Source organism: Zonotrichia leucophrys, chromosome 18, assembly GCF_028769735.1.
Source record: "Zonotrichia leucophrys gambelii isolate GWCS_2022_RI chromosome 18, RI_Zleu_2.0, whole genome shotgun sequence".
Classification (NCBI taxonomy): Eukaryota; Metazoa; Chordata; class Aves; order Passeriformes; family Passerellidae; genus Zonotrichia; species Zonotrichia leucophrys.
Window position 1 is genome coordinate 7,384,080 of NC_088187.1, and position 15,099 is coordinate 7,399,178.

The 15,099-nt window shown below is 44.3% G+C and overlaps 1 protein-coding gene across 5 annotated transcripts in view; it reads left to right on the forward strand.

Annotated features, from left to right (window-relative positions):
- Window positions 1-3,706, forward strand: part of STXBP4 (syntaxin binding protein 4) — a 66,186-nt gene extending 62,480 nt beyond the window's left edge. For all 5 annotated transcript variants that reach the window (XM_064728684.1, XM_064728685.1, XM_064728686.1 and 2 more), the window contains exon 23: window positions 2,233-3,706. In XM_064728684.1, coding sequence (XP_064584754.1) covers window positions 2,233-2,335 — 103 coding nt within the window. In that variant the 3' untranslated portion in view covers window positions 2,336-3,706. The remainder of the gene's footprint in view (window positions 1-2,232) is intronic.
- The last annotated feature ends 11,393 nt before the right edge of the window (window positions 3,707-15,099 follow it).

Here is a 15,099-nt window from a genome sequence, read left to right on the forward strand (position 1 = left end):
TGGAATGGATGGAATCCAGTTCATTCAGCACCTGTAATTCTGCAGTATTGGAAGAAGTGCTGTGTGTTATACCAATAAATCACATCCTGGGACTTCAATTTGGAGCACATCTCCAATACTGAGCCTTATTGACTGAATATTTTAATTGGGAAACAAGGCATTTCCTGACATTATAGAAAACATTGCAGAAATATGCAGCAAAGATATTTTTCTGAGTATATTTACAAATGTAAATATATTCATAACATAAATATGAATGCATACATTTCCCTGTGTTGTGGAATAATGGAAACAGTGTTCTTGGTTGCACAGACTTTATTACCAAGTCTCTCATAAAACATTGTAAAACAACTCTTTTCATGTTCATGTTGGCTGTCACCTGACTTTCTAAAGGTAAACATTGGAAATGTTTGGCAAGTTGCTCTTATTCCTAGTAAAAAAAGTACATTTGCTTTCTTAGAATGAAAGAATTACTGTCCTTAAGAGGGATCATTGTCTGCTGCAGTGTATTTTCTGTAGGAACATGTTTTTAATTTTTCCTTTTGTTTTAGCTCCTGTGAAACTGATCCTACAGCCCCAGTAATGCATATTTTTGTAACAAAAGAAGGAATGGAGTCCATCCAGTCCTGCTCCCACCAAAAGAGCACTTCTGAACTGGTTTTACACATAACTTGAGCTTTGGGGAGAATAGAGAGTATGGCCTTTGTATTCCACTTTGTCTTCCTTGTGTGGTCCTTGCTCAGGCATTGCCTCAGTTGAGGTAGTGCCTGAATTCACACATCACCTGTTCAGAGCAGGGATTTACATGAGGATTATATTTACCTTTTGGTGAACACTGTCATCCTCATCACACCCAGCTGGTTGTAAGCTCAGTGCACTCAGCTGAAAGGTGTGAGTAGTCTGATCATGGTGATGGGAACAGTGACCTCAAACCCATCACTCGGTGTAGTGGAACCCTGACTCGAATTCCTGCTTCACTATCTCTGTTCCTGTACTCAGTTATTCAAGGGAGTGTTCTCACACAGAGAAAGACAAAACCTGTTCTCACTTGAAAAGGTAAATCCAGAGTCACTCTTCAAATTTAATTAAACCAATGCACCTGGAAAGTGAGTGCAGACCTGGGCTTTAGGGACACTGTTAGGACATGTGAGAAGAGCCATTTGTCCTTCATGGCATTTATTATACCTACAATATTTTTCAGCTTGTTCTTGTAGTGAACTTATATTACAAAATTAATCTTTGCACTGACTTTACTATAAAAGCTGTGAATTTATTAGCAAGATTTTTTTTTCCAAGTGAAAAGAAGCTATTTCCTTTCCCAAGAACACATTATTCCAGAAGGGAGAAGAGGCAGTGTGTTGCCCACACACAGTATGGCTCACATGCACACACCACTCACAAGGTGTGCAGAGTTCTCACCACAGACTCCAAACCTGTCCCTGTGTCTGTCCTTACTGAGCCCTGCCTGGGCTCTTTCCATTCACACAGAAGCTTTCCAGAGACTATAAAGCAGCTTAGCCTGCGTGTCAAGTGTAGGGTTTAAACCTTAAAAATCAGCACTGATGCACTTTTATTGTGTGTGTAAAGGCTGTGGGAGCACGTCCAGAATTTGGGCTAGAGGACATGTAAAAAACATAATTTTTTTTTAGTTTTTACTCTTTCTGCAAGGGGAATTAGTTAATGATGCTAGAATAGTAATCATGGAGTTGTTTGGGTAGAAATGATCTTAAATACCCCCTCATTCCAACCCTCTGCCATGGACAGGGGCACCTTCCACTATCCCAGACTGCTCCCAGCCCCATCCAGCCTGGCCCTGGACTCTTCCAGGGTTCCTGTTCTAAAAAGCTGAGTGTGTTTCTACAATGGGATTCCACATTTGCTCAACTTCCCCTTGACCACCCTGCCTCCCTCAGGCTGTAACCAGTGAGATGGCCATGGTAATACCCTGCTGTGTTAATTGTCTGCAGCTGCAATAATTAACAAGAAATGTCACCAGTCTGTGTCAGGAGTCTCATACAAAAGCATTCTCTTTATTGCAGTGGGAATTGGAACCTCCAGTCCAGGTTCTGGCTCTCTGCAGACTCCACAATTTTTTTTCTTAGCCAGAAAAAGACAATTCTGTTTGAAGGTGTCTTAATGATTGTTACAACTCCAGGCTCCAGCTGGAATTCCTTGTTTTGGGATGGGGAAGCCTCTTTGGGGTTGCTGATAGCATTTCTTGTTGGTTTTCAGCCACGTGACACAGACCACGTCCTGGATCCACCCCGTGACGAGCGCCCTGAGCTTGCTGTGCTCCGAGGAGGAGGAGGATGGCATCAGAGACCCCAAGAGCTGAGGACAGCTGTGCACACAGAGGAGTCGGTCTGGTTTTAGTCCCTTAGTGAGCAGATGCACCGGTTTTAATCTACCTGCTTTCTAGTGTGATGTAGTAGTAGCTGGTGACATTTCTCCTCATCGAGCTGGAGGAAGTTCTGCTGGTTTTGAGGTGGGTTTGTTGATGTGTGCTACAAAGGATGCAGGTGCCACAGGATCAGTCTCACCTTAGGGCCCAGTCCCATCTTTTCATGATTTCCCCACGGACCCATCATTTCCCTGACCTGGAGCAGAATTTTCCAGGTCAGCTGAAATTTTCACAGCTCTGAGCAACTTGAGATTTAAGGTGGGACCACTGGTGGTAGATTCCAGATTCCATTCCACTGATGGTTGACTGAGAGATGCAAAGTGAGGTGGGGTTTTGAACCAAAGTTAGTGAGAATAATGGAGATAATTTAACTGCAAACTCATATTTCTATGGGAAAAATCTTCAAATAAGTTTTGCTACTAGAAATTCAGTGATTTATTATGAATATTGGAGCCCTGATGACTTTTTAAACAAATACTTACTAAGATTGGTTGTTGCGATTTAGAAAATGTGTCTTTGATAAGTTGTCAAGTAAAAAGAAAGTTTTCATAGAGGACATCATACTCTGACAACAATATGAGGCAATATGAAAATTATTCTACTTTTGTGCTCTGCTAAACCGATACAGACACACATCAAATACTTCAGTGGAAGCTGTGAAGTTTCAAGTACAATGAAACCTGTGAAACCACCTCCAGGATCAGCAGAAATCAGTCACCTCCTCAGAACTGGTCTTTTAAGTAGAACAAAATCATTTTGTACACATCAGTGATGTTTTAAAGAGGATAAAGAAAATGATGGGGGGTGCAAGTTAATGAACAGGTTTCTGTGTACCTCAATAGCACAGGATATTTTAAATCTCATTATTCACAGCACAATGTCTGATGTCAGCTTTGTCAAATGTATGATTCTGTGCTGCATTTTTCTGGAGGCTCTTTCTATGTGTGTTGTGTATATAATGGTGGGTGTTACTAATGAATGAGACAGACCTGAACCTGCAGGAGCACCGATGGATATGCCAAAGGAAATCTCTATCTCTGCTTCAGTCCAGGAGGGAGAAGGGGATTGTGGCAGTGTGAGGAGGGCACAGGCTGCAGTCACATTTGGTCAGGTCTGTCTTCAGCAGGTGTGGCATTGGAGTTAAGAATCCTTGTCCTCTGAGGAATGAATATGAAAACCAGACTCACTCTCAGTTCTGGTGCCTTGACCATGCTCTCTGTCCTCAGCAGTGCAGAGCTGTGCCAGGTCAGGCTCCCTGGAACAGTTGATCCTTTTGAACCAAAATAATTCACCTTTTTTTGAAATCCAAGTCAGGCCTCTGAATAGCAGCCCAGTAATCTCCTGCACTTGGCCAGAGAGCTGGAGAGCACATCACCAAATGTTCTTCCTGAAGCCCACAAAAGAGGCCTTCACAGGCTTTGCAGGAAGTAGATGTCAGGGTATATTGAATAAGCAAATAGGAAAAATTTGTTTTGTACTTTCAACTAGGTCAGACCCAAATTATCTGTGAATCTACACAGGTGGTGTGGATTAGGGAAAAAAAGCTTGCTCAGCAGACCTACAGTAACTTACATTTCTAAGAAAACTTCTCCTAGCAATAGCACATGAATGGTTTAGCCATATTTGCTCCAGTGGCTCCTGCATGCTCCACAGCCTCCTTTGTGCTCCCAGAGAGCTCAGGCCAAAGGGACAGAGCATGTGCTTCATCTCAGGCTTGGACAATCCAGAAGCATTTTTATTTAAACCCCTTTTCTCAGAATGGCCCAGACTCATGACCTACAGAAGATATGTCATCTGAATTCCTTGTGGTATTTGCTGTAGTAGCCATTTGGATGCTTTATGGCAGCACTTTCTGTTCCTCCTCCAGTGATGCCCAGCCTGCACACAGATTGCGCTCCCCAGCCCTGCTCAGGAGAGGTTGGAGCCAGCAGTGCCTCCTGCAGCCCTGGGTGCCCAAGGGAGCAGCTCCCTAGGGCTGGGGAGGGGGGCTCAGGCAGGCTCTGCAGGGCAGGGGGAGCAGCTCAGGGCTGTGCTGTGGATCAGCTGCCGGGCACAGCTCTGCACGTGCTGCCCTGCTGTGCACGGGGACAATCTGCCTGCTCCTCTCACTGCCACCTCCCACACACCCCGTGTGGCACAAACCTGCAGCCTCGTCCTCTCTCTCTCGCTCTTATAAACTTGCCTAGAAATGAAAGATGTTAGAAATAGATCTCTGCATCTCTTCAGCTGCTCCAGTGAGCGTTTCCCTCCTCAGATAATCCACCAGTTCACATTCTCTGGGGTTGAGAATACATTTTCTTACCTACCATCTCCAAATGTTCCAATCTATTTTTGTACTCTGGTATACTTGTTTCCTAGGTTATTTCTCTTGATCTCCCCTTATCTCTTCCTTTATGTGAAATAGTTTTGTGAAAATTATTTTGCTTAAGCTGAACTGTGTATATTGAGAAAATGATTCTAGCATAACTTGGAACAGGATTTGTAAAGAGCAGTTGTCAACATATGCAGCACTGCAAATGGCAAATTTTCATTTGTATTCCTGAATTTAAAAAATTAAGTGGAAAAGATACTAAAGTGCATGTGATAGCCTTTAAATTAATAAAACTACACCTGCATATTGTAATGAATCTGTCCCACATTCTCCATCTGTTGAAAAACCTTTTTTAACAGACTGCTTTAGGAATGGTTTGGTTAATTCCTGACACTCAGGAGGTGCCTGGTGCCACTGAGGTAAGGAAAGGAAAATCCTTTTAGAAAAATATTTGTGGTTGTGGAACAGGCTGGGCTGTGCAGGGCTGACTGTGGGCAAGACTCTCCAGGAGCTCAGGAAATGCTGCTCTGGCTTGGCTTGTGAAATGTTTCATTTTCTGGGAGCTGATGGGATTCTTAACCCTCAGCTCAAGACACACAGGACTCCAAACCAGACTCCAAAATTCAGTGGCCTTTTTGCAAGTGCTGCTCTGAGTGACTTTGGTGTGGCTCTATTTCAAGCCAGCTCAGGAGCCTTTGTTGGGTTGTGTGCTCCTGGTCCCTGTGTGTCCCCAACACTCCCCACTCCAAAGGAGTCACACCAGTGACACCAGTTCAGACTGGCACCTGTCAGGCCAGGCACTGGGGCCAGCTTTGCAGAGATGTTTAGCAGCTTAAACATGTTCGTGGAGTTAATGGGAATTAGGCACCTAACCTACTTAGATGCTGCTATAAATGCTGCTAGGCATGTTTAGGTACCTAAATACCTTAGTAAATCTTTCCCCTGGCTGCTTGCAGTGATAGTGCACCAAAAATCAAATACCAGTGACTAAAGCCTCACCTTTGTCCTCTGTAACCAGCTTTGCCTTTCCCTGAGGATTCTTTTCATGTAACACTAAAAATACCAGCCAGCTCACAGGTTGTATCATCCAGACTCTGCTCGTGTTTTCTGGTGGCTTGATTATTTGTTGCTCATTCTAGATTTTTTTCCTCCAACAGTGGCTGATGTTGGCATGGATTTAATAGGTTGGTATTTTCACAACATTCATCTAAGATAGGATATTTTATTACAAGATGATACAGGTGTTATTTTAGTTATTTTATTACAAGATAATATGCTGTTTATAGCAATGCTTGAGACTCCAGAGAATTGAGTCCAGCATTTTTCCAAAGCACACATAAGCTGTGTTTTTCCTTCACCTGAAGAAGGATATCTGATAGAGACGTTGAACTGCACTTACACAATCCTTATTATTCACTGAGGGCTCCAGCGAGGGAGGTTGCTGCAGTGACCCCTCATCCTGATGAGGAGGAATGCAATTTCTCCAGCCAGTCACTATGGGGAATTTTGGTTTCATTGTTAGGCTTCTTGGCTAAAAGCAAACCATGAAAAATCAGAGTTTTGATGCTGTTTCACATAAGTCACTATTTCACCCTGACCCCCAAAAGCTACACTCTGATCAGAGCTGTCTTCATCTCCTCTCAAGTACCCTGCCTGTCAGCTACTCACAAGGCAGTATTTCCCTGTGGTCCAATTATTATTATCATCAAGAACTATCCTTGCTCTTGTATGTGAAGAGAATTCATTAAAAAATGATTGAAATGGAAAAAGAAATAAAATTATGTTTCCTGCCTGAAATAGAAATGTAACAATAACAGCACTTCTATGGGAAAGAGAAAGGATCCAAGCAAAGTATTGGGGTTCCTGCTGATGTTTTCATTTTCACTCCAAAGGCTGGTAATGCATCCCTGTTCCTTTCCAAGCCCACTGTTCCTGAGAACAGCAGGGGCAGGGAGTTCTCCAGGGACAGGGAGATCTCAGGCCCTGGCTGAGCTGCACATTTTAATCTCCAGGCTGAGCCCTGGGGACCCATCCTTAGGGGTGTAATTGGTCACTGTGGGGCTCCCACGTTCCCAGCCACAGACAGCTGCTCATCACTGATGCCATGGCAGGAGCAGGGGGGCCCAGACCTGGCACTCCCAGACCATATTACACCATCAATGCAATGCAGAACTCTTGTGAATAATAAAAATACAGAGGATCAGGAAATAGGCCCTAACTGTTGAAGAATGCCTATCTTGTTACTTGGCTAATTGAAAGATGCAACCAAAAGGAATTTTGGTACTAACAGAAAATGTGTAAATGCAATTATCTCTTGCTCCTTCCTCTGCTCAGCTTTGGGCGTGCAGTCCAGTCCCTTGAACCTAAACTCTCCTGTGCTTAACCCATTCTGGCTGCAGATGCTGAAGCAGCACAGTCCTGCAGGCTCTGCTCTTTCCAATAACCACTTAGAGTCCTGCAGAGAATGATACAAAAGCCAAAAATGAAATCAATAGTAAATGTTCCCTAACAGGAAAACTCCTGTGGCTGGCTGAGGGTAACAGAAAAATGTTTTACTGCTGTGCTCAGAGGCTGTTCAGTACAAAACCCTGAAGTCTGTTTCAGGCCAGGTTTGTTATTGTTGCTTGTCCCAATGTTTTGGATACACAATTTAACCCACTTACAGGAAACTGGAGGAAAAGGCTGTGGTAATTTCATCGCATTCATAAAAATGCAGGTTCTCGTTTATAAGAAAAGTCAGTAGTCATCCTGACTGATGTTTTGAACAGCACCTGTGGCTGCTCCCAGGGAGCTGTTCTGGGCCAGGGACGCTTGCCTGGAGCACAGGGGGAATCAGCAATTCAGCTTCTGATGTGGCTGAGGGAAATCACAGCTCTCCAGGTAAGGAGAAGGGCTGAGTTCCTTTTTTTGCTGTAGCCAGAAGGGAAAGGGCTCTGGGGCTGGAGTGAGGACAGGGACACCCTGCCAGGAGCATCACCACCTCCATAAGAGCTGGATCCTAGGAAGTGTTACCAGGGGAGCTCTTCCTTGCTCTGACAACTTTTAGCTCATTGTAGTGGAAAATGCTGAATCCAAAAACGAGTGTGCTCTGCAAAGGCACCAACAAGCTGCAGCTGCAGGCAGGGATGTGCAGAGCAGGCTGTCAGTCCTGGCCACGGCTCAGCCTCCTCCCTCTGTGCCCACTGCACCCAGAAATTGTTCTTGGACCCATCCATCTACAGCTCTCCTGCCCTGGCCAGTTCTGATCCTTCCCCTGGAGCAGAGCAGTGCTCAGCTCACTCTCCCTGTCACTGCCACCTTTCCAAGGGAAGGACTGCAGCTCTAAGAGCTCCCAAGTGGGTAAATTGAGTTTGCGGTAATCCCAAATACCTGAGATAAGAAGCACAGCTCTGCCATGGAGCTGAGGGCTTTAGAAGCAGGGAGGCACAGGGATGGATGTACGTGCCTCATGTCGTGTCCCTGCCAGGGCTGGAGCCTAATTGGATTTCACAAATGTGACTTCTGTGCCTCTTGATCACAAAACCAAATTAAACCTCAAGAACTTCTGAATAAATCTATACCTAAAAGTTTGCCTCAAAAAATAAAAAGTCTTATTCCAGCTCTTCCTCTGCCTCAGCAGGGAAACAAAATGAAAACTTAGGAACTATTGCTTTAAAACAAATAAGAGAAGCAAACCACAGCCAGCAGATCTGAATTCCTGGGTGCACTGAATAAAATCAGTCATGTGATAATGATGGGATTTTCTAGAACACCTTTTAGGCATGCAATTTCTGCATTAAATCTATTCAAATGTCCCTGGAACATCTGCTTCTTCTGTAAAATGGGAGTAACTGCCACTTTTTACACTGCACTGACAGCTACAGATAAAAGCCTGGTAATTGCTAGCAGGAGCTACTGCCTAATCAGAGATTTTCTTCAAAATTAACTTGCCAAGATTTTTAAGATTATTGCACACGATAGCCCTGTGCCGGTTCACACAGCTCTGGGAGGTGGAGTTGGTGTTAAATTCTAGGTAACAGCGGGATTCAAAGACATTCCAGCCTCCCTTGAAGGCAGATCAGACGCGGCTGGTGCTTGGAGCCGCGGCAGCAGAGGGAGCGGAGCAAATCCCAGATTTGCTGTTAATGTGACCTAAAATCAGCGGGAGCTGCTTTAGCACGTGGGTGCCGTGGGCTGCTCTGCTTCCCTCCAGGGAGACACCGGAGCACCTGCTAAAACCCTGGGCAGCCCCGAAAGAGAGGAGCCATTTATAGGCACGCACTGCCCGGGAAGATGCACAGCTCTGCAGCAACACGGTCCTGGCTGCTTTTCATCTCCTCCCTCTCTGCCTATGTTTATTCATGAGTCAGGGTGCAGGAAGATGAAAAGGCTGCTGGCAGACTTCTCCCCGGAGTCTCCACTTGGAATGGTACCACATTTCCAGGGAAGCCTCACTTGTGCTCCCGGCAAGGTTGATCCTCGTGGGAACGCCGTCGTTCCTCTGCAGCTCTCAAGGCAGGCAAACATTGTCATCCATAGTAACATTATCATCCAGTAAACCTCATCTGCTTTGGTGACATCCAGAGCTGGAGTGAGACTTTACTGCTCTTGAAAAAACCCAGTGTTTTGATGGATTAGGCCAGTGCCAGGCTGTCCCTCTGATCTTTACAGCAGCCACTTGAACAGCTGAAAACAGCACCTAAAAACCAAGGGGCTGCTGGCACACAGGGCTCGAGCAGAGCAAGCTCTGCTACAGAAAACCCAGCTGACATCTTTCTTTGTGAAAGGGAATAGCAGCTAGTGGAACAGAAAAGAGAAATCCATGCCTGAATGGAAGTGACACTGGGGAGGACTTCTGAGCTCAGAATAGCTCCTGCCATGCTCTGTCACAGCCTCGCTCCGTGAGCCAGGGAGAGGCTGCCAGGGCTCTCAATTCTTGTAGACAAAGTCCTCTGCCTGGAGAACCTGCAAACTGGAATAAAAATCAGTCTGATTTCTGTAATTTTGAGGGGAAGTGTTAAAAATATTAAAAAGAAATCACATCTCTTGTTAACTAATATAAAACTGGAAAGCCTAATGGGTCTTTCAGTTGATTTCAAACTCCCATCAGTGTTGTTGGTGCTGCTGCTGTATCACAAAGGGGTCTCTGCTGACAAGTTTGTTCTCTAAACAAAGCAAAACCACAGCATTTTATGTCTGCAACCACAGTGTGTTAGTTACAGGGTCCTCTCCATGAACTGTGCATGTTTTACTTTTTATTCAAATTTACAAGCACACTCAGATGACAGCAAATCCTATGTTTATAATAAAGCCAGTGTTCCCTTTTCAGTAGTATGCATCACCATAGACCCTTTTCTCATCCTTATGCCAGAAATGAGACATTTCCACAGATTTCTTTGAATTTCAAATGCAGTTGCTGTGGCAGGGAGCTGTAGCAGCTGCGTTTCAACAGTGAGAGTGAACTGTTGAACTGTTGTAGTAGAGATTACTCAAGAGCAACTAATCTTAGCATAACAAGGCCTTTGACTGACTTCCAAAGGACCTCAGTGCAACTCTTAAGTAAATCAGTCTCACCTACTCACAACACAGACCAGTCAAGGTGTTTTCTTGCAGGACAGCATCTCACAGTGTCCCTGTCCCAGGCTGGACCCCCACCAGCCACGTCCATCACCTGCTCCAAGGGGCTGAGGTTGGCTCAGCTCTCAACAACCCCCAGCACCTGTCAGGATCAAAAACCACAAACCCAGCTGGGGTCTCAGCAGTTCAGTTTTCCTATGAGGAGCATTGTAAGAGAAATGTAACAAATGCAGATTTCTGCATTTGTGCAGAAATCTGCAGTGACTGAGGTCGATGCTGATGCTGTTACTGAGCAGCCTCTGAGCAGTTCAGTGAAGGGGCTTGAGAGATGGAGGATCTTCATCCAAAAAGATGTTCCTGTGAGGTTCAGAGAAGTCTAATGTACTGCTGTAAGACTTCCTACTGGAAACAAGTACCGGGCTGCTGTGTACAAGAGGATTGCAACCTGTCAGTGTCAGAACAGACCTTGTTACTTTACATATCTAAGAAATCCCACAGTTAACTTTGGCAAACACTCACCTGGCATACAGACATTACCCTCTTAAGATCCCCCCTACCTGATCCTACAAGGAACAGGGACAAAGAGAGGGACACAACCCTGATGAAAACTCAGTGACCTTTCCAAGGTCATGCAGCAAGTGGTGGCAGGGGTTGGAGAGCCAAGGTCACCAGCCTGGTGCTTCCAGCCCTGCACTGAACTGTCTCAGTAAGTGAAGGCTCCAGATGGAGTGTAAAGGTTTAAATTACAAGAAATTTATATTCTTCAAAACCAGTAGTTCAAAAAAGTTTTTAACTTTTTAATCTCCTGCTCAAGAAAATAAAAATAATAAGACAATATGAACTTCTTGCAGAAAGGACAGGTTTTCCAGGAAAGAATTTACACAACAGAATAGTTGACAAGTCAGATAATGACCAAGATAAAATAATGATGCTGGATATCTGAGTAAAGCATCAGAGAAATATTCCCAAAATCTTGTCTAAAAGTCTGCAGCAGCTGACGTTTTGTTTCTGTTGCATGGAAGCTTCTTGGCCATGGAGGCATTGCCCTGCCCGATGGCTCCAGGACAAAGAGGAAGGATTTCCCCAAGGGAAAAAACAATCCCCGAGTTGTACAAGCACAAATGCAGAGCATTGTGAGGGGCTGATTGTGCTGAATGGAGCCAGCGGATGGGACTCTGTATCCATGGCAGCTGAGGAGGTGACTCACGGCACCACTATAAATACAAACTTGCCTGCAAAGAGCACACGAGTAAAATCTGCATTTGTACTGTGTTTGCGCAACAAGCTTGAAACACCCGGCATTCCCAGGGCATCCCTCAGGATGAGATACTGGTGTGCAACAGGAGAGACCCCACAGTCCCCCTGCTCTGCCTCCCCTTGTCCCAGCTGGTGGCACTCAGGGACATCGCACCCCGGCAGCGGCAGCACATCCATGAGGGGGGCATCGTGCCGTGCCAGCCAGGAGGGCACCTGGGTACAACTGCAAGAGCTCAGCTTTCAGTAATTCCAAATGTTTGCTTCACTCAGGAGCAAGCCCTGGCAAGGGCAGTGCCATCGGTCACTAAAACAGAGTGATGGCACAGGAGGAATAGGTAAATGGGCGAATGGGACAGCCATAAAACAGCTGCACACCACCTCACCTGGGTCTCTCCTGGGAAGGAAGAACACAGCACTAGAATATCTGAAAGTTCCTAGAAGGAACCGCAGCCCTCGTAAAGCCATCAGGCAGAGCTCTGCTGGCAGCCTGGAATTCGCATCAGCAAATTGTTCGGGATGTTTGCGCTCGCAGAGGAGACTGCAACTTGCCTGCCTGGGAAGAAAGGGGGAAAGGCAAAAAGGCAGCGTCCCCAAAGTGACAGAAGCGCCACTTGCCTCGGAGCTGGGGGCTCAGCGCCCCTGGCGCGGGTGCAAAGCCCTCTGTGGGTTTCAGACCACGCTGCTCCCCCGGCCGAGGGAACGGGGCTGGGGACGCCGTCCCGCTGCTGCTCTTAAAGTCCCATTCAAGTGCTCTGAACACTTCAGCCCAACAGCACAGTACTGATGAGCCTGAGTTTGTGAGAGGGGCAGAGTTTATTTTGGGGTTTATATTCATTCTGTTCTGGCCTGTTCCATTGGGCTCTTTGCTCCGGCTGAGCGGCGATGGGTGTGAGCGGGGAAAGAGCCGCCTTCAGGCTGCTCTGCACTCAGAGCTCTTTAAGAGATAGAAGTAGGACTTTTTAAAAATATTGTACCGAATTCTTAATGATTTTTAGGAGGCACAAATAACGCTCTCATTACAAGAACCTTCTTCTCTCCGCACTGTTTAAATATCCCCTGGCTCGGCAGTCAGAAAGCTGTTTTGGTTCAACACTTTTAAAAATGCTTTGAAAGAAATAGTGATAGACAAGCACTTCCTCTCCATTCAGGGTCACAAACCAGATGAAATCTCACTGCTCTGGTAATTTTTTGCATGTGTTATTGTATGGCTTGAGATTCCAATAAAATGGAAAGATAATCAAATTGGAATCCTATTAGTATGTACCTTTTGTAAGGTTAGCAATTTCACAGTATATTAATTTTTTCCTAGATTAGTTTAAATGTGTAGCAGCACTTGATTTAACAGAGCTGCATGGGCAGACAGTATTTCAACACTGTGAACATCTGTTCCGAGTTACCAAAATTCCAGCTCAAAAACAAATATTTCCCCCATAAATCAACCCAAACATTATTCTGAGTGTTGTAACAGATGCAAAATGATTCTGGCTCCCTCTGCCCTGTGGTTTGGCTCTTTCCTTAAACTTGATGTGAATATATTTATTTAAACACTTCAAGAAAAACACATCTGAAATGGCTATTTAAGCTTCCTTGGAGTGTGTCTGATGTTGGTTCAAGGTTTATGGTCAGTTGACAGACTGCCTCATTAACGACAGATTCTATTAATTAGTGGAAGCTCTGGTTACAACTTTGCAGATAAACCTGTTCTGGAGCAGCACTTGAAGTCCCATTCAAGTGTTCTGAACACTTCCAGTACTGATGAGCCTGAGTTTGTGAGAGGGGCAGGGTTTATTTTGGGGTTTATATTCATTCTGCCCTGGCCTGTTCCATTGGGCTCTTTGCCCCCATTGTTCCTGCTCCTGGTCATCTCTCATGAGCTAAATGAATCAGAAGAGGTATTGATTTTTCTGGCATAAAGAAATGAGATTTGTTTATTAAACATGAAATTTGGAAAGAGGCTTTACAAGAGGGTTCCCAGTTAATGGTCTGAGTATGTGAATAAAAATGTTTACTTAGGCAGAAGCAGCAATTCCATACTTTGAGGTGTTTAATTGCATTAAGCTTCATATGAGCAACTGGGATACAAGATTTATTTTTTTTAATAGTTTATATGTAGCAGCTCAGCCAGACAAAGAGAAAACTGAATTGTGGTACCATAAATAACTGCAAACTCCTGTATAGAGAAAAATCCTTTTAGTTCATCAAAATACTCTTTGGGGGCAGAAACAAGACCATGCTTTGAGGATGACATTTTGGAGTTGTTAATCATTTTCTGTCTTAAATGCTTGGAGAAAAACAGTGAGTGTGGACTAAATATAACCCTGCCTTTAGTGCTGGTTGGGAAATGGGAGTCCCAGGCCAGTTCTCTCCCACAAACAATGGGAACACTGGCCCACAGGGAGAGGGGATAGCAAAGGGAGCACTGCAGGACCCAGGAGTCTGTGTCAGTCAGTGGAACCACACAGGGAGTTCAGCCATAAGAACCTGCTGCATTATTCCCTTGAATGGATGCCAAAGTTGTTATGAAGTTGAGGGCCACATTTTCCAAAGGCAATTTATTAATAAGGCATAGCAGTAGAAATACTAGGGAGCTGCAGATTTGTAAACCTGCATAAAAATGTGCACTTTGTTCAACATTTCTATTTGTAAAGAGATCAGAACCCATTCTATATGCAGTAGGCTACATGCTTCTATGGCATTATACATTAGCTTTATACATTGTTAATTAGACCTAATTTAGGCCTCAAAAAAATCTCATTAAAATTCTGATTAGTGCTGTTGGCAAGCAGCCATCTAAAAAGCCTCTATTTCTTTCTTTGATAAGTTTGAAGCTGCTATAACAAACAGTAAAAATAAGATCACAGCCTTCTTTCTCATGCCAATCAACATAATGTATTCTCCAGGTCAAAGTCATTTAAGGGAAAATACAGGATGAGGACATCTTTATCTCCCTGCATGGATGCTGTCCGGTGGCTGTAGAAAATTATATGTTTATGCTCTTTAAAAACCCCAAACAAACAAAAAACCCCAAACCTAAGAAACTTGTTATGAAAAAGACAGTTTTAAGCCTTCAAAACTAACTTACTCTGCAAGCCAATTAAGTAGGGTTTTTTTTTTAAGGTTTTAAAAAATTAATGGGAATAAAAATATTACAAAGCTGGTTTAATATTAAAACAGTTTTGTCTGATGTTTTCTGCATAACTTACTGCCTGATGCTTTCCATACAGCTTGTAGTCTAAATGCCTGGCCAAGAAAACATACAGACAAGAATATCTTTAGTCCAAATACAGTCAGTTATGCACCCACATCGCTGCAGATCAGAGCAGATAACTTTAAAAGAAATCATGGCATAAAAAAAAAAAAAGTCAAAGGCAGAACAAAGCAACAAACAATAGCAGAGCTGCTCTGCTTCCTTGTGCCTGTGGATGTTGAGGGGTTGTTCAGATACAGCTATCACTGCATTCATCTCAATTAACTTTCCTTCTGATAAACACTCAGCCATGCCACTGAAATCCAGCCTTAGTATTTCTATCAGTAAAGCTGCTTCTGAGGTGGAATATACATTTTTAAAAAGGTC